The 20,155-nt window shown below is 42.9% G+C and overlaps 1 protein-coding gene across 1 annotated transcript; it reads right to left on the bottom strand.

Annotated features, from left to right (window-relative positions):
- Nucleotides 1-699: 699 nt before the first annotated feature.
- On the bottom strand, nucleotides 700-16,893 carry LOC143983805 (keratin, type II cytoskeletal 8-like). The gene is made up of 9 exons (XM_077483903.1): nucleotides 16,453-16,893; nucleotides 9,458-9,666; nucleotides 8,093-8,153; nucleotides 7,917-8,012; nucleotides 5,928-6,092; nucleotides 4,712-4,837; nucleotides 4,172-4,392; nucleotides 4,035-4,090; nucleotides 700-2,660 (listed from the first exon to the last, which is right to left on the bottom strand). The coding sequence occupies exons 1-9, from the start codon at nucleotides 16,816-16,818 to the stop codon at nucleotides 2,431-2,433; spliced, it is 1,530 nt and encodes a 509-aa protein (XP_077340029.1). The 5' UTR covers nucleotides 16,819-16,893; the 3' UTR covers nucleotides 700-2,430.
- Nucleotides 16,894-20,155: the final 3,262 nt, after the last annotated feature.

Raw genomic sequence — 20,155 nt, 5'->3', positions numbered from 1 at the left:
GTCACCCAGCTGGCTGTTGATAGCAGATCACAGGATCTAAATCTTGAGCAAAAGGCACACTTGTTTTTTTCCCCCTCTGCAGAAAAGATAAATCCCTGCACTAGGCAGAAAAACTGAGGCTGCAGTATGCAGGCTGGGGGTTGTTACCCAAGGGACCACCTGGTTTTGTGCTACATGTTAACATGTTCTGCCTAGTCATCTCCTGAAGATAGCATAACAACCCGATGGTCTAAGTAAAGGAGTTGTGTAAGTCGGTGAACGCATGGAAAAAAAAAAATAAAATAAAATAAAAGCCTGCTCACATGGCAGGCCGCTTCTCTTCCCTTTTAATCTGACAGCTAGAGCAGGCAGGGCTGAGATTCCCCTGCTGCCGTCAGGAAAAGAAAAGGAAAGAGCCAGCCAGTCACGTGAGCGGCACTGAAATAAAGCTAGAGCAGGCTTTTTTTTAATACACAGACACATGAGCATCTAGGATAAGAAAGGATTATATAAAATACAGGTTATTTCAGCAGCATGAGGGGAGGACAGGAGAGCTGTGGCTGACAGAGGCATGTGAACTAGCCATGGTGTCAGGGCTCAGCCACCATGATAAACTGGTAAGTTTACAGAGGGAAGGCAGAACCAGCCAGGTATTTCAAGTGACACAGTGGGCCCAAATTACACAGCACAGGCACCATGCTTTAAAGAAAGCTTAAAAAAAAAAAAAAAAAAAAAATGTTTAATATAAATAATTGATCTTGAATGAACACTCACACATTAAATACACCAGGAAGCTGATGTTTCAACCCTTAAATTGGCCCAGGCCTAGAGGCAACTTCAGTATCTGAGATTCTACCACATCTTGACCTAGAAACATGGCATGTTCTTCCTATAAGACATCCTGCCCATTATCTTCAATTACTCAACTTTATTCAATCACACCCGAGACACAGGTTTCCTGCTCACTCATCCATTGTTCCTCATCTATAAATCCTTGTTGTCCAGGGATACATCTACCTAGTCACCTTACACACACCACTTAGTGGGAGACAGACTGAGATCCCACTAGTAGCCCAATGGTCTCAAAGATGAGTCACACACTAGTCCAGTGATTGTGAACCTTGGCACCCCAGATGTTTTGGAACTACATTTCCCATGATGCTCATGCACTCTGCAGTGTAGTTGAGCATCATGGGAAATGTAGTTCCAAAACATCTGGGCTGCTGAGGTTTGCCATCACTGCACAAGTCAAACTCTTCCTTCTTGGAGGAAAATTACAAACTTGTGCTGTGAGGGTGCATGGTACTGTCTAAAGTTACCTAAAGTGCCTCAGACCACTGCTTTGGGGGGGGGGGGGGGTGAATAGTTCATCCGGCATGTGTGGTGGGATTATACAAAGGTGTATCAACTCATCTACAGTTTTGCATGCCAGTATCACCGAAAATCTTTGAGGCATTGCTCAATTTGAAGCCAGTCAGTGCACTGCAAACCATTTTGATGAGCACACATCACTGCTGCTCACCCTTGGCCAACCGGGGGTGGTTGCTGTCCATCCTAGTTTGGGTTAAACAATTTCTGCAGCCCTCTGTACCTCTTGCTCAACTCTGATGCAAGATCAAACTTTCCCCTTAAGGGAATTGTTAAATTCTTTGTTATCCACACAAATGTCTAAAAACGACTGAAATAAAACTGGTAGGTTAATTTTCTTCTACCCATAGTCTGACTGGCATATGTCTATTTAGCCATGAACTGCAAGTCACTTCATCCTATGGACCATGTACATGTTTGTTCCAAGTGCTTCCCCTATTTATAGCCAAACCTTAAAATTACAATTTTTTGCTTTTCCGTCATGTTGATTTTTAGCTGGCAATAAGATTCCCTCACATACCAAGTTATGTAGTGAAATATACTTTTTTTTAAAAAAATGTTTATTAAGAGATTAGAAGGTGCGAGACAAGATGAGCACTTCCAGTATCCACCTAGCAAAGGATGGACAAAGCACACTGCTAGAGATTTTCACCTAGCAGTTTGTGGTAAGAATTGCACAGGAAGCCAAGTAAGGAATAAAGGAAGAGGAGACAGCACAGCTGAGCCCACTGGAAACCAAGCCCACCTTAAGTTGAGCCTGCTGGAAAGGAATCAATACAAGTTGGTGCAGCAGTACAATAAAGAACTCATGTCTAGTTCCTCCTGTTATCCCCATTTTCACATACAGGTAAACATTTTTTAAATCTCAAAGTTGGGAGAGCACCAGTTAGTGTCTAGCACTGGTGGCACAAGCTGGAGTAGCTTGATGCGGGTTAAAATGTCCAAAGAAATAAAAAAAAAAAAAAAAAAAAAAAAAAGTTTAAAGACATCTACGCCAACAGTCCTGATTTCTGCCTTTGAGAAGGCTCATCTGAAATAGAGTCCTGGCTGTGGGACAGCTTGATGCGTCAGTGGAAAAGGCATTCATTTTGAGAAGACGTCTGAGGACTCGGACAGAACTCTTCCATCTTTGGTCTCAACGGTTTTCACTACAATGCTGCGTTTGGTTCTGGAGGTTTCCAGGGGAGAGGAACTGACACTGCTGGCATATGAGTAATTGCCCCCAATTCCACCACCAAATCCACTTCCATATCCACCACTACCATAACCACTACCGAATCCACTTTGTAGTCCACCACTGTAGGAACTAACTCCTATGGGAAAGAAAACAGGTGTCACCCACATGCAGTAAAGCAAAACAGACTTTTTAATCAGAAAAATTTCATTGCCACAAGCGATCACTGCAAGTTTTATTGCAACATAACATTTTGAGTCATTCGTGAGCTAGCTTTCACCAGCTGGACTACAATTAGCTGACTAGATTTTTTCCAGCTATGCATTACTGTATATAAAATTGGTGTGTTTAAAGCGGTAGTAAACCCGCAAATTATTATTATTATTATTTTTTTTTAAACCTGCAAAGCAAAAAGGCATAATGAGCTAGTATGCACCGCATACTAGCTCATTATGAAATACCTTAGAACGAGGCCCCGACATCTGGCCCGATCCACGCCGAGGGAGCCGACATGCTCTCTGCGTTTCTTCCGGGTATCGCGGCTCCAGCGCTGTGAGTGGCCGGAGCCGCGATATCGTCAATCCTGCGCGCGGGAGATTTCAGTTCGGCCGCTGCCGGATTTTCACGGCGAGAACCCCCTTGTGCGCATGCGCCGCTGCAGTCAGCGGCGCATACTGAGGGGAATATCTCCTAAACCGTACAGGTTTAGTAGATTTTTTTTTTTTTACCTACAGGCAAGCCTTATTATAGGCTTTCCTGTAGGTAAAAGTAAAAAAAATTGAGCATACAACCACTTTAAAGGATAAAAATGTGTAGGCTGTCATTGCCAATCCCTTTCTGAAAACAGTATAGCAAAAAATTTAAAGTAAAACAGTACCTCTCATTGCAACACCCCAAGGAACACAAATGACACTACCCTACGCACTAAAGGTTTGAGTGACTAGTGTGAACAGGCCATAAATCCCTAATTATAAGTGGGGGGGGGGGGGGGGGGGGGCACAGATCAGGTGTTAATACGTCACTTGATTCATGCTTGCTCTGCATCAATAGATCAGAAAAATATGGATATAAAAACCAAAATAAAAAAACTAAAGCAGCTAACATTTTTTTAGAAGGTCAGAAATGGCAGATGCCGCATCATGAAAGGCCACCTTTTCTATATCTTCCTGTTACATCTGGAACAAGTCCTTCAGGCATCATCCATCTAGTCTCTTGATGCATACACCTATAGGGCAAATCACTAAGGCAGCATGCACGTGCAAGTCTAATATAAAAGGCAAGTTCAGCACAAATGCCTATTCTTAAAGCTGTGATGACAGCCATGAGATGGTCATTGTGGCTCAGTGACTTTTGTAGGCTATATGTGCCATGTATAGCATGTATCCAGTGTGGCACCATAGGCAATCCACCCAACAAGACCCTGCCTGTCACTCCGCTTTGCTTCCTAGCTCCAGTGGCAGCTGTCTAATGGTTATATGAATACAGAAGTGATTTTAAGTTAAGATTGGATTACCTGAGTAACCGGTGGTCTTGGTCTGAATACTAAGGTTCTGAATACCTGATTCCAGCCTGTAAATAAAAAAAAGTTTTAATGTAAAAACTTATAGATGACATGAATATTCTAATAAAGTGCATGAAGTGTAATGTTACCTGCTCTCCTCTCCTTCCAGCAGTTTCCTGTAGGTGGCAATCTCAATATCCAGAGCCAGTTTGACATTCATCAGTTCCTGGTATTCTCTCAGTTGGCGAGCCATGTCCTGCTTGGCCTTCTGTAGAGCACCCTCCAGCTCAGACAACTTGCCGCGGGCATCCTTCAGTGCCAGTTCCCCACGCTCCTCAGCCTCTGCAATCTGTGCTTCAAGGTTTGCGCGCTGTAGGAATAGATAACAAAATTACACAGGAAGTCCACAGATGGCCAAGGTCTTTTACAATTTGATATTTTGTCACTTGGGAATTTGTATGAGGAGCCTCCCAGTACAACAAACATTTCAGTAACTGAAGCTGATGAATGTTCCATGGAAAAAAAATTATACTGAATCTTAACTCTGAATACAGTCTCAACTCTAGAGCTTTTTCACATAAAAAAAAAAAAAAAAAAAAAATCTTAATAGGAATACTTTAAATAACCATTTTAGCTTTCAAAAAGACAAATATGTTTAACTTCTTGGTTAAATGATTTATATGACCCACCTGTGCTTTAAGGGCGTCAATCTCAGACTGCAGCCGTGTGATGTAGCGGTTGAGTTCGCTGATTTCAGTCTTTGTGTTCTTGAGGTCATCACCATGACGTCCAGCAGATGCTTGAAGTTCTTGGTACTGTAGGACATAACGGAGGGGGAAATCAGCAAAACAATGAAAGATGGTCAGGGAAACCTTGTGCTTGCAACCTCTGATTCTCATGAGTTTACCTACAATTTCCTTACAGCAGTTGCTCAGTGTATTAAAATATGCCTGCTCGGGCCAAAAACACCAGTGTTTGACCACAAAGCCAACTGCACTCCATGCTCTAACAAACCTGGTCACACATCCTTTCAATTCTGCCAGTGCAAATACCCCTTGTGATAAAGTGCACTAGTGTGGGAGGGCAGAAGCACAATTCCACTCAATGAAAATGTAAAGGCAATCCCAAATCAAAAAACAGTTAAGAATTTTTATATAGGGGGGGGTCCATCACATCCAACTGGTCATGGTATTAAGAACCTACGGACAGTACCATAACAGCAAATTCTCTGCACTGTATACTCGTGTTGTGGATTTGCCTTTTGTACAGTTTTCTAAAGCCAGCCAGTCATTACAATCTCCTTTAGATTTTACAAGGTTATGCAATACGAGAGTCTATCCAATTTAAATGGCAGGCCATACATTGAAATTTTCTCCTCTTCAACCACTGCTGCTCCCTGCAACACCACTGTTATGCCCACAGGCAGAATATAATGATCACTGCTGGCAGTTATAGCGAACCTTGGCACCCCAGATGTTTTGGAACTACATTTCCCCATGATGCTCAGCTACACTGCAGAGTGCATGAGCATCATGGGAAATGTAGTTCTAAAACATCTGGGGTGCCAAGGTTCGCCATCACTGGCCTATGGCAATGATCAGGAGAAGAAAAAAAAATTAAAAATAAAAACCCACACCCCACACACGGTTTGACTTCAGTACATCAGTACTTCAGCCTGCTCATAGACTGATTGAAATGTCAATCTGTCTATGGCCAGCTAAAGACTCTTCACTTGCACTACAAAGCTTTAAACATCTTAAGATTGTACAGTCAAATTTGCAATATGCATTGTCCTGTTCAACTCAGCCAAAACCAGATAAATTTGGTATTTGCGCCATCCACCTGTAAACATTCAAATTTGTTTACACCATGGGGCCCAAAAGAGATTGCAAATTATAGTCTCACCTTCAGCTGGTACATGCCCTCAACTTCAGCACGGCTCTTATTGGCGATCTCTTCATACTGAGCTTTCACTTCTGCAATGATGCTGTCCAGGTCCAAGTTTCGGTTGTTATCCATAGACAGGACAACTTGAGTGTCAGAAATCTGGGACTGCAGCTCACGAAGCTCCTGCACAGACCAGGCGGGGAAAACAAAAAAAAAAAAAAAAAAAAAAGTTAAAAACCAAACAGCATATAACAGCTTGATGGCAACAAAACCCAAAAGCTTAAGGCTTCACAAACGGGATGAAAAGGTTTGCGCTGTACAAAACCCATCTGTGTGCACCTTCCTTCAAAAGCTGGTTACCATTTTTTCTAAAGCTTGCAGGACACCTGGAAAGAACCCTTTTGCTCAATGGGTTAGGAAAACATGCAAGAACACAATGGCAGCTAACATTTGAGTGTATCGTCACCTAGAGCAAAAATGCCTGAAATATGCTCCGAGCTCAAAACATGAGCTTCTTTGGGGCAAATTAAAGGCGCTTTTCTGACTTTTACATTGGTGCCTGAACAAAATTGTGTGACTAAAACTACTGCCATCGTGTTCTTAACCCTTTGAGGAAAGGCATTCAGCCCCATAATTTAGCCACTGCTATATATGCATGCGCCAAAAAAAAAAGATTCTCATATAAAAGCATTATGACACCAGTTTACAGAGGTCTTGAGATGGTGTGGCTTCTACATATATTTGAACTTAAACCTTTGTTTTAAATTCAAAATGTTTGTCAATTTGGTTGTTTTTTTAGCAGGCTAGCTAGTAAAGTGTGCTGGGAACAGTTTAGGATGGAAAGGTTTCCAGGAACGTAAAATGTGTAATTTATAAATTTTGACTTGAACATAGATCTGATATAGGCTGCATGCAGGTCTGAAATTGACAATTTCATTGAAGGATGGAATAAAGCCAAAGTCAGCATTGTACTATATCAAAATGCTATACTGATAGCATGTTCTACATATAGCAGTATCTGTAGCTCTTGTCCAAGTGTAAATTAGGTTTGCTTGATATTTAAACTGAACCTTAAAGAGTAGATTAGTAATTTTGAGGCAAAAATTTGGTTAATTGTAAGTACGGGTGAACTAGACTGAAGGAAAATATACACCAATTTCAATTACATTTTATCAAAGCTCTTAACTTGCATCAGGCTCTTGAATGTCAGGATCATTATACATTAAGGCTGGGATCAAACTTGTGCAATGACAGACATCACATGTGATTTGCACAGGTCTATGCAATGCAAATTCAGCCATACAAAGTGTATGGCTGAAAGCACATTGCATTCTCAGCAAAATGGTGCAGTAGCTTTTTTTGGTCTGCACTGGAATCAGATCGCATGGGTGTCCTACGCAATCGGATTCCTGCACCATTTGATCTGTGGGTGTCATTAACTTTATATAGACGCCTGCAGCAGTTTGCAGATATCAGTGTGAACCACCTGCAAGTGACATGCTATGCTGGAACATGCACTGGAATGGCGCTGGTTCCTGCATCGCATATGTGTAAAACAAGACTAACTAATAAGCTCCATTTGCATTACAGCAGGAAAAAAAAAATTATGATAAACAGACCTCTAGGCATGAGAGTCAGATGCTGTGGGTTGGCTGACATTGCAACACCCCCTTTTCACATTTGCCTTCATGATCTTGAAGGCAGGTGTACGTCAAGTAAAATTTTGCGGTCTATGATTAGCATTTTTTTTTTTCTTTAAAAAAAAAAAAAAAAAAAAAAAAAAAAAAAAAAAAAAGCAGACGTGCACACATTGTCACGTTCCGAAGAAAAAAAAAAAAAAAAAAAAAAAAAAAAGCAGACGTGCACACATTGTCACGTTCCGAAGAAAAAAAAAAAAAACAAAAAAAAAAAAAAAAAAGTTGAATGTTCTTTAAACTGAACATGTTTTTCCAACCAATAGGATTTTCATCTTGTAACAAAAAATAAAAATGAATGGCCATGTCTCACCTCCTCATAAAGATGACGCAGGAAGTTAATCTCATCTGTTAGACTTTCCAGTTTTGCCTCCAATTGCACTTTGTTCATGTAAGCCTCATCCACATCCTATAGACAAAGCATTAGGAGTTACTGATCATACTATGCACAGAGAATATCAAGAAGTTGAAATGTCTTTATGGTCTCACCTTCTTCAGCAGGACAAAATCATTCTCCATTTCAGTACGCTTGTTGATTTCATCTTCATATCTGGGGGGAAAATAAAAAAAGTTTGAATTCATGGTGTTAAAGTTAAAAGCAATTAAATGGTGGAAGGGAAGCTGTCACTTTAAGATGAAAATGAAAAGTTGGCAGAATTTCTTGAATATGAGGTCTCCAGACATGCTTTTCTCTGCACCAGTTCTCAGTGCCCATTTATGGTTATAAAACTTCTCAATTTCGTCAACCCTTCTCAAGGAGCTCCATCCCTCTTATTTAGAAATTCAATCCAAGCACAATATTTTCTCAAATGCAGACAGTAGGTCATATTAAAATAGATTACACTGAAAACTCCATAAGTGGGGAGAGAATGCGATTGTAACTCATTGGTTATAAAGAGAAGTCTAAACAAAAAACCCCACACCCACCACTCCTGACAGCTTTGAGCTGTTCTCCCTCCCATAAAAACGCTAATAAAATGCAAACGCTCCTTAAATGCTACTACAAGCTGGCACAAAAGTGATCAGCGTTTCTCCCCTAAGCATAAAAACCCTCCAGTATGCATGGAGCATAACTGTTTAAGTGCAGTTTCTTGTTGGGCTGCATTGTGCCCACGGCATGCACAGCTGGTGTGCCAGGGCACACTAATCACAATGTGCAGTGCCAAGTAGAGCAAGGGGCTAGTAAATATGTCATTCACCAGCGCCTTCCTTTTCTAAAGGAACACCGAACACTGTTCACACACAAAAAAAATAAAAAATAAAGATTTACTATGCTTCAGTTTGAGATTGAACAGGAAGCCACTCAGCACAGAGCACTTCCCATTCATTTACTGTCCAGTGCAGATGAGGCTGCAGAGAGAAAGGCACGTGTTTGAGCTTTAGCATGCACACCCTAATGCAGTAGGCTGCACACCTATGATTGTGGCACACAGTCCCAACACAAAAACAAGGCGATTTGCCTTATATTTGCGTTCATACCAACATGCTGTGTACTGAAAAAAAAAAAAAAAAAAAAAAAAAAGTTGTGTTATAGCACATTGCAACAAACTGCAAACACTGCTGTGTATAGAGCTGGTTGTCACAAGCTGGACTTCATTCCTCCATCACATAGTGGCTTGATGCGACAAGAAAAATGTATGTTTGTGCTGCCAGGAAGTGACAAGGACATTCTAGCAAGAACAGGTATTCCCCGTACTTACTGAAAATGTTTCCCAAAATAAAACAATGCCTGGCATTTTACCAAAAGCCTATTAGGTTACTTCAGAGCCTCAGTCAGGTCTGGTTTTAATGAACACCAGGGAGAGAGTCTTGCATGGACTAAACACTACACATTAGCAACAAGCAGGCACTCACCTGTTCTTGAAGTCCTCCACCAGACCCTGCATGTTTCCAAGCTCAGATTCCAGACGCAGCTTCTCCTGGCCCAAGGTGTCGAGCTGGCGGCGCAGGTTGTTAATATAAGCCTCAAACATGCCATCGATGTTACTGCGGGTTGTTTTTTGGTTCTGAAGAAGGCCCCACTTGGTTTCCAGCATCTTGTTCTGTTGTTCCAAGAAGCGAACCTACAAGGACAAGAGATGGATGCAATTATATGATCCATAAGCAACACTACACACACACGATCTGCTAAAAAAGCAGTGAAAATACAATACAGTGAGGCAAAATGTTCTGCTGAGGAAATAAAGTTGATGAAAAAGTATACTAGTCATGGTGTCAAAATGCATTTCAATCTTCCAGTAGTTTTCAACCAGGTTCCATGGAAGCCAATGGTTTGTCTATTTTTATTATAGAAAGGTGTTCCATGAGCTGTGACAATTATCTGATCTCATGGTGCCTGTATAGTTTCAGGTCAAACCACTTTTGACAGCCAGCAATAATCTACGGCCACTACAACTATGACCTTGCTTTAGGCTAGTGTTTCTCACCGCCAGTCCTCAAGGCACACCAACAGGTCATGTTTTCAGTATTTCCCTCAGATTAAATGGCGGTGGGAATTACCAAGGCAGTGAAACTGATTAAATCACCTGTGCAAAATAACGGAAAGCCTGAAAACATGACCTGTTGGGACGCCTTGAGAACACTGCTTTAGGCTACTTTCACACTGCGGCAGTTTAGGCATTTTAGCGCTAGAAAGACTAAAACGCTCCTGAAAACTGCCTCCCATTCAGTACAATGAGTGCCTTCACTTGCATGGCGTTAGAAAAAGTCCTGCAAGCAGCATCTTTGGGGAGGCTATAAATAGCGCTTCTAAAATGCCTCTGCCCATTGAAATTAATGGGCAGCACTTCCAAAGTGCCTTAAAGGAGAAATCCGGCCTGGGCTCATTTGGCTGGGCTTCTTCTATGGGAGACAGGAGTGCAGTTAGTTTTGTACTCCTGTGACCCATTGCCAGCAGAGAGTGGTCTGAAGTTTGCCATCTGCTGACATCGCCAAGTTTAGTCCAGGCACCGCATCATCCGACTTCTGAAGTCTGGATCCACCAGGTGCCAAGATGGCCGCTCCCTGCCCCTCCACAGCTCAGCGCTCCAATGAGTGTGTAGGAGAAGAGTAGGAGAGCTGCTGATTGACCAGCAGCAATGCTCAGAGAGGTGAGAAAACTGAGCCATCGGTGGCTTGGTTCTCAGTAAAAGGGCAACGGGGGACAGATGCAGCATTATACCGATACTGCAGCCACATAGGCAAGTATTATTGGCAAATAAAAAAATACTCTTAAAATAAATTTTAAAGAGCTGCAAAACAGGTCTTCTGTTTTTGACGGTCCCGTTCTCACATTATCTTGTGAAAAAAAAAAAAAAAAAAACACAGCCCACTAATTGAAAGTGTTTAGGTTTGACCTCATGGTTTTGATAAGTCTAATGGAAAATTTGACAAGAAAAATTGTACAATGTATGGCCAAAATAGTAAACCTGGCTCAGGATAGCCAGGCGCCTATACCTTCAGACACAAGTTGGCAACAGCAGCTCTAATTTTACCATCCTTTAGACCCCTTTCACACTGAGGCGCTTTAGTGCTAAAAATAGCGCCTGGAGCGGTGCACTGGCAGGACGCTCAAAAAGTCCTGCAAGCAGCTTCTTCGAGGCACTGTAGGAACAGTGTATATACCGCTCCTAAAGCGCCCCTGCTCATTGAAATAAATGGGCAGTGACACTTGGCACCCTTATTTGGCCGTTAAACACACCCCACTAGTGGCCAAAAAGACTGTAAAACTGCAGCTAAAAATGGTGCTTTAACGCTGACGCTCAGTGTGAAATTGCCCTTAGACTAGATAAAAACTAAAGTATATTGCCAATAGACACTTTAGAAAGTTTATTTTCTACAATTTACTTATATTCCAGACCTCTGTGCACTGGATCTCTACCAATAAACAGTGCTTTACCCAACAAGGGCAGAACTTAAAGCGTAACACTTTTTTATAGTTAGATGATATACTTACCTGTTCTGTGCAATGGTTCTGCACAGAGCAGCATTGATCAGCCTCTTCTGGGGTCCCCCGCTGATGCTCCTCCATGGCACTTTATGTGAGCACCCATGCAGGCTCACTCCAAAGCCACCCTGTCTGCATCCAGCAACAGACCTGGCAGCTTGATTCACGTAGCATTTACTTCCTGGAATCCATCTGCCCTCAGGTCAAGCATGCAGAAGTGTGCCTAACTGAGAATCTAGCCTAGGCCAGAAACTAGGAAGTAACAAAAAAAAAAATGATATGCACTTACCCATTTACTAAAGCAATGTTGATTGGCAGGGTGAAGTTCCACTTTAACACATAGCCAATCAAAATGAAATACCAAGGGGAACCCCAAGTTCTGGTGGCAACTGTCTAAGAGGGGGGGATAGCTCTCTTCCTGTCCCATAATCACAACAGGAAGTCAAGCAAAAATCAGAAGTTCTAACCCTCCTGTGTATATACACATCATATAATTGAGTGTGGCCATCCAAATCCATAGGTGGCTGTAGAATCTGGGCTAACCAGGCAGAGTTGGTGGTGGCTCAGGGTGCCCATATGGAAGAGCCCTTTGCACTACATTGGCAATGCTGCTCATTGCAGGCATTTCCAAACCTCAGGCTCTTTTAGGAGGATAATGTATCTACACTTTCACATAATGGCTGCATATACCTGGAAAGGATTATATGCTTTAAGGAAACGGCAAATTAAGACAAATTAACTTTTCAGAAAGGGAATCTCACTTGAAGCAGAAGCTTATATTAGCAGCATTGATATATTGCAGTTATGAGGTGTTGCTGAATCATCTGGCAGAAGACTTAGGCCCAGTTCACACCACATGCAGTCCGGTGTGTTTTTTTTCTGCATCAAAAGTAGGTTAAATGGTTTTTAATTGCATAGTTGACACGAGTGCTTGCAGTTCCAGGACAAAATAATGTAGACCATGCAGCAGTTTTCCTACACGGACTATACTGGAACACTGAAACGCATCAAACATACTTGTTCTTATTTAAAGGGGGGGGGGGGGGGGGGAATGCACTGGGCAGCAACAAAACCTTGCACGCAAAAAAGCAGACTGCATGTCTGATGTGAACTGGCCCTAACAAAAAAAAAAAAAAAAAACCCCATCTATATAGCAGCTATCAGGCAGGTTACTTTGTATACTTTCATTTTTTATTCTGCGCCATGTCACCATTTTGCAGAGCGACTGATGAAACTATTAAGCACAGGACAGTTTCAGTTTGCAGGGTGACTTTTCTCTGCACACTGGCTTTGTGTACTTTGTGACATCAGGCTGTTTGCACAGGATAATGAGCCGGGCACAGCGAAATAAAGAGCCGACATTGCCCTATAAGGCAATCTCTGCAGGTAACCATTCACTGTAGGTGCCCATCCCTTCTACAGCAAACTGATAAGAAAATGACAAATGACATTCTCAAACTGATCTAAAGATTACTAGTTGGCAGCTGATCTCGATTTTACCCCACCTTGTAAAGTGTTATGCTGGGCACACAGTTTACAATCTCATTGTACAATGTAACAAGATTTACCAACTAGTACATGGGTCTACTTGGCATTTAAAGGACAACTACGCCTTCAGTACAGCTGTCCTTTAATGCTCCCTACCACCTGGTTGCATACTTACCTTCTTCACAGTTCCAATCTTTGACTGCCATACTTCATACAACTGAGCAAAACCAAGCGATTTATACATTTTCCAGCTACTCCCATTAAAGTATATGGGGCCCAAAAATGTGACGCTGCCCCAAAGAAACGCATGTACTTTGAGCTTTATGAAGCCAGGGGATGATGCTCAGGTGTGAATGGATGACGCCTTGAGAAAATAGAATAGAGCCTTTATCTCTACTGTTGTCAATCTTCAAGAATCATGTAGTAAACGTTCAGGGGTAAATGGGGGCTGCCTTGTGCTTCTGTCCATGATCCCATTCATTCCCTTGGGAAAGCCATACTCTGCTGGACCACTGGTGGCCACCATGGAAATGAATGATGCAGAAGAGGACCTGGGGGGAAGAGCAAAGATCAGTGGACCTGCTAGGCAGGCAAGTACACAAGATGGACTGCAACAGGGGGTGCTGGGATTAAAGGACAACTTTATAAAAAAAAAAAAAAAAGTTTACGTTTATACATTTTCCAATTGCACCAGTCTCACTGGGGACATTGTCATTGGAGCAGATGTGAGGCAGCCATCTTGGAAACAGTCATGAGACTCATATGAAGGCCAATTCACCTTTCATTGTGTCTTATTTGTAAATCTGAGGGCTATTGCACAGAGATTATACAATCATTTGGATAGCACATAGCCAGCCTTTAGCTCACTGATAATGCCAGATTGGCATTTGTGTACTCTGAGGATTTTTAATTAAAACTTACATTGCTCAACCCTGCAGGGCTACATCTGCTTAGCACAGTATCAATGTGGAATTGTACTGGGACACCAGAAGGTTTGTTAAAGTCAATACAAAGACCATATTGTTGTAGAGGGTGCAGTAAAGTTAGCCTTCAGATCAGGTGGCCCAATGTGCAACAGATTAAGGCACCCATGTTGGTAGCCCATTCAACACATGAGCAGTCCGAGAATGTGCAGCTACCAAGACAGGGGAAGCATGTTAATGGCGGTCTATACATGCACACATCTACAAGATTAACTCTGCATATAGCAAACAAAAAAGGACCACCACTGAAATGCACTTAGTGGTTACGGGCCAATAGATTTTGAACATTGCTCTTATCCTTAAACGTAATTCAAGACCTTATACAATGACTTGACGTATGGAGTGGGCACCCTACCCACTCTGGGTCTACAGTGTGTTTTTTTTGCCAAAGGCTAGAGATTAGACTGCAATCACAATGCAAAGCTAAACTAGCAATGCAGAGATTCAAACGAAAAAAAAAAAAAAAACCCACACACCACTGTCACCTAAGCAGATCCTGCTCTCCCGGAAAAACCGTCTTTTGAAAACATGCTTATCCCACAATCAGGTGTGAGGGCTGGTTTAAGAACACATACTGCCTTAATCAGAATCCATCTTACAATGGTCCGACTTCAGCAAATGTTAGCTGAAGTGGTTGCTATGGGATACCGCACAAAAATAAAAAATAGAGTCACATCTTTACTTAAAGGTTAAAATAAATGAAGAGCAGAATATGCAGGTGCAATTTCTACCGAATCCCTTTGTACCTCTTGCACATTCAGTAGAGAATATTTTAAAATGGAGTAATTTGTTGTTTTAGAAATCCTTAACAATAAGATACAATTTAACATTTATACTATTTATGGGTACTTTTTTTTTTTTTTTTAAGCCTTCCAGAACAAGTGGCGTCACCCCCCATGTGTTCTACAAGCTGAGCATCCAGCTGTTACTTATGGCTACGTGTGAAAAGAAATGCCAACCATAAACCTGTACAATGATCTACAAGTGGTCACATCTATAGAGGGGTGCGTCTGTGTCCTACAACTAGTTAGGAATATAAAATGAGCCCAGGTTCTATTTTGATACATTGGATCTCTTCCTCTAGCAGGAAGGCTGGCAATGTCACAATGAGTAGGCACATCTCCCAAAGCCATTAGAGGTCTCCAGGTCTGGGATTAGTGCCGTCTGCTGGGGAGGTCAATGGCCACCAGGAAGACGGCCTGGAATTTGGCACCGTGTCACCGCCATGGGTGTGGCATTCATAAAGCGTTACAAAGAATCATTAGGATTGTAGATTAACAAAAAAGCTGTTGGCTTCAGAATACTGAAGACTATTGAGCATCTAATAAAATGATTAGAATGCAGGTAATACACAGCAGGTTCTGTAACTTTACACAATCAGAACTACATGTAGGAAGTGCATTAGAAGCTCCGATAACCGGCTGGTGAGTTTTCAGAGCCAGGCTAAAATCGGAGATTTGATTGGAAGTATTTTATCTAAAGAAAACGTAGCCGGAAGTCAAATCAGATCATCGGCACTACGAAAAATCATTTCTATAAATTTGTACTTGTGATTCATTTCTCAGTGAGCATTGCCGGGGCTTCTTTCCTCAAATATTAAATGCAGCACGAGGACACAGGTGTGTGCGGTCACAACCAACTGTACACAACACATTAACAGAAGACAGACACTTAAATTGATAGTAACCATGTACAAGATAATGTACCAAAGCCAGGAGAGCCCTGTGCCAGGCATAGGGTACTAAGAGTTCCAGCTTCCTGTGCCAGGTATAGGGGGTAAAAGTAAGGGGGTTCTGCTCCACATTAAGCATGCATATTTGTGTGCCTGGGATAGGGTGCTATGGGGGGGGGGGGGGGACCTGTGCCTGGTATAGGGTGCTAAGAGTTAGAGCGTCATGTGCCAAATGGGGGGGGGGGGGGGGGGGTATGAAAGCAAATCTTACGCCACGTATAGAGTGCTGATTGGGAGGGTGTTCTGTGCCATGTAATAGGTGCCAAGAGGATCTTGTGCCAGGTATAGGGACACAAGTGGGAGGACCCTGTCCCACAAATAGGGTGGTGAAGGTAAAGAGGGTGTGCCAGGTACAGCATGCAGATTATGGAGGGGGTCCTATTCCACATTTAGGGGGGCTAAAGTTAAAGCTTTCAGTGGCAAGTATCCTGTGCCAGGTACAGGGGGGTGTGGTGAAGGTATAGCAGGTCCTGTGCCAGGTATAGAGGGGTGTGGTATAGCGGGTCCTGTGCCAGGTATGGGGGTGAAGGTATAGCGGGTCCTGTGCCAGGTATGGAGTGGTGGTGAAGGCATAGGGGTCCTATGCCAAGTATGGGGGTGAAGGTATAGCGGGTCCTGTGCCAGGTATGGAGTGGTGGTGAAGGCATAGGGGTCCTATGCCAAGTATGGGGGTGAAGGTATAGGGGGTCCTATGCCAGGCATGGGGGGGTGTAGCTCTCACCTTGTCAATGAAGGAGGCGAACTTGTTGTTGAGGGTCTTGATCTGCTCCTTCTCATGGGTGCGGACCTGTTGGATGTTGGGGTCGATCTCCAGGTTGAGGGGGGCCAGTAGGCTCTGGTTGACACTGACATTGGTGATCCCGGCAGAGCCCAATCCTCCCCCAAACCCGGCTCCCCCATACGCCGTCCTGTAGCCGCTGCCGAAGCGGGACCCCCCTCCATAGCTGGAGCCCAGAGAGAAGGACGCCTGGCTGGCTCTGGCTCCGGCCGGGGCTCCGCTATACGAGTAGCTGCTGAAGCCGGCAGAGCGGGGCACGGCACTGCTGGAGGTGCGGTAAGTAACTTTGCTCATTTTCACCGACGACATGCTGATGGTGACGATAGGAGGCGCTGTACTGAATGGAGATTAGAGGAGTGCGGGACAGACTGCGAACCGCTCTACACTCCGCACTTATATGTATGCTGCCCTACACAAGGCGGGGCGCCCGCCTGTCCTCACCTGAGTGGCTGACTGTGCCAGGGAAGGGGCGGGGACAACCACCTGCCGGGGAACGCCGACACTAGGGGGAGCGCCTGAGGACTCTCCAAGAGGATCTAGCATTGAGGGTTCGAGCAGGGGGGGGAGAGCCCAGAGAGCAGGGGGGAGAGGAGAGGACAGGGTAGAGAGGAGAGCCCAGAGGGCAGGGGGGAAGAGGAGAGCCCAGAGGGCAGTGGGGAGAGGAGAGCCCAATCTTCCCATATTATCTGCCAAGACTATAGTGATGTTCAGACTCTGGGAATTAAAGTGATTGGACCATACATAGCTCAGATCTGTATCCTGTAATAACATTCAGGGTATTATCAGCTGTCAGATTGGTTCTATATTATGATAGATCTATGCTCAGTAGAGATGGCCACACACGGATAGACCTGTGATCAATCTAGCTACAAGTGATTCTTCGTTTATTAGATAAAAATTAATAAAACTGCACAATCGATTTTTATTTACTTAATCTTTTTTTCTTGCATTGTGCAATGGGTTAGAAACCATTAAGAAGTCTATAAACATTACAATCACATTTAAATTGACCAAAACCATTAAATAGGAGAACAAACCTTTACAACCCAATGAATTTCCATCAAATCACACAGGCTCTCACATTACATAGTTGTTGGTGGATCCTTAAAGGAGATTGTACAATCAGATTGTAGAGTGTATGGACAGCTATAAATCTCATCACAGGCTTACTAAAATGAATGCCTGTCATTTATGATTCTATTTCAATTCGATAATTTTTAAAAAAACATTTAAATTGATCATATTGATATTTGTGTGGCCATCTTAACATAGCTTTCAATTGAATTCAACAAACATCAGCGAGTGGATTGGCTGTGGTGAAATGTTATCTATAATTTCTAATCAATCAAATCAATTCCTGGTCTGGACAGAATATCTGATCATAAAGGAAACAGATCAATATGATTGTTAAGTGCAGTGGCGGCTGGTGATCAAAATCTTTGGGGGGTGCAAACAAACTGAAATTCAGAAAAAAAAAAACCCATCAATTGCAGCCTCACTGTGCCCAACAATTGCCGCCACTGTGCCCATGAAACGCAGCCACTGTGCCATCAAATGCAGCCACTGTGCCCATAAATTGCCACCACTGTGCCATCAAATGCAGCCACTGTGCCCATCAAATGCCTACACTGTGCTCATCAATTGTCACCACTGTGCCCATCAATTGTCGCCACTGTGCCCATCAATAGCCATCACTGTGTCCATCAGACACAGCCTCTGTGCCCATCATTTGTCGCCACTGTGCCTGTCAGACACAGCCACTGTGCCCATCAGACACAGCCACTGTGCCCGTCATTTGTCGCTACTGTATCCATCAAGCGCTGCTACTGTGCTATCAAACACTGCCACTGTGCCCATCAAATTCCACTGTGCCCATCAAATTCCACTGTGCCCATCAAATGCTGCCACTGTACCATCAAATGCTCTCACTATGCCCATCGAATGTTGCCACTGTGCCTCCGCCCACTTGATATCTGCCTGACATTTACCCTGTCTCGGTGGGGCAGCAGGTGATGGTGGCAATCGGTATCCTCCATGTCCTTGATGTTGTCTCCTATCCTCTTCTATGATTGAACACCTGATAGGCGTCCAATCTCAGCGCCTGTGGTTTCAGCCAATCAGGTGACAGGTAACAGACCTGAGCACCTGATTGGCAGAGAGGCGGTTCAGTGTTAGGAAAACGAATATTCATTTGCTTTTCTAACACACCTGGGTGAACTGCGAGCGCCATGCATGGCGATGTTGGTGATATGTTGATATATGTCGGTGATTTGTTTTTTAATCCAAACACATTTGAAATCAATGTTTAGCCAACAGACTGCATCCAACAAACGTATATACCAATATTTTGTAAATATTTATATGTTACATAGATAACTTTTTATTATACTTGTGTTTTGTGGATTACAATACGTCACATAGGATCCAAACTGGGTCCATCAGTTTTTGATATGCTATTGATCATATTGTGCGATTTTTAATTAGTGTGTTGGTGCATGATCAATCTTCCAATCATATGTTTCTCCTACACAGTAAATCATTTAACAATACATTTGTGAATAAAATAAAATAGTTCCGTGTATGGTGACCATTAGAGTGTGTTTGAGTGTGATTCATGTTTTAGTTCCCAACTACCAGTCATTTGGAGGAACTGTCACTTATTAGGAACAAAATCCCTCCGTCCCTTACTCAGTGTGTATAAATACAGATCTGTGTCAGTCATTGTACTATTTAGTCTTCATGCACACTGGACGTTTTTACAGCTGCTGTTTTTGGCTTCAGATGTTTTGTTCTGCAGCCAATAAACTCCCCCATCTGTCTCCATGCACACATAGACTGTTATCAGCAGTTTTTGGCAGGGGCATTTTCTGACCAGAAACCCCCCCCCCCCCCCTCCCCCAGAACTAGCTGCTTTTGAGAGGAGTTTTTCAGCTGGAAAAATGCTCTATTGCCCTGCACACCCGGTCAGACTTTCTGACGGAAAATGTACCATCAGACTGTGTTGTCGGAAATTCCGATCGTGTGTGGGCTCCATCTGACTTTTTCCATCTGAATTTCTGACACACAAAGTTTGAGAGCAGGATCTAAAATTTTCTGACAACATAATCAGCTGGTTTAAATTCCGATTGTGTGTAGACAATTCCGACGCACAAAGTGCCACGCACGCTCAGAATAAATTACAAGACCAAGGCTATTGGCTACTGGCCTCTTCATAGTCCCGTGTTCTACGTCACCACGTTCTGAATGATCAGATTTTCTGACAACTTTGTGCGACCGTGTGTACGCAAGACGAGTTTGGGCCAAAATCCATTGGAAAAAATCTGATGGATTTTGTCATCGGAATGTCCGTCCGTGTGTACAGGGCATAACTCTGAAAAAAGATTAAAAATGCAAAAAAAAACGCAGCTATTCGGCATTTACCAGCGTTTTTGAGCCATAAGCTTTTGTGGGATTATAGTTTTGTTTAAAAAAAAATTAAAAGACGCTACAGCTGAAAAACGCTAAAATACGCTAATGCAAAAACGCTGAAATACTCATTCTACAGCTAACGCCACTGGCCTTTTAATACCGTCCAGTGTGCATGAGGCCTTAAAGTCATATTAAACCCTCCATTTTTAATCACTGAATATGTAGCTTCTTTATCTTT

The sequence above is a fragment of the Lithobates pipiens genome, unplaced genomic scaffold (genome assembly GCF_037356315.1).
Source record: "Lithobates pipiens isolate NorthernLeopardFrog02 unplaced genomic scaffold, aLitPip1_a1.2 Scaffold_16, whole genome shotgun sequence".
Classification (NCBI taxonomy): domain Eukaryota; kingdom Metazoa; phylum Chordata; class Amphibia; order Anura; family Ranidae; genus Lithobates; species Lithobates pipiens.
The sequence above is the reverse complement of the archived record's forward strand: the minus strand, read 5'-3'. Positions and strand labels throughout refer to the sequence as shown.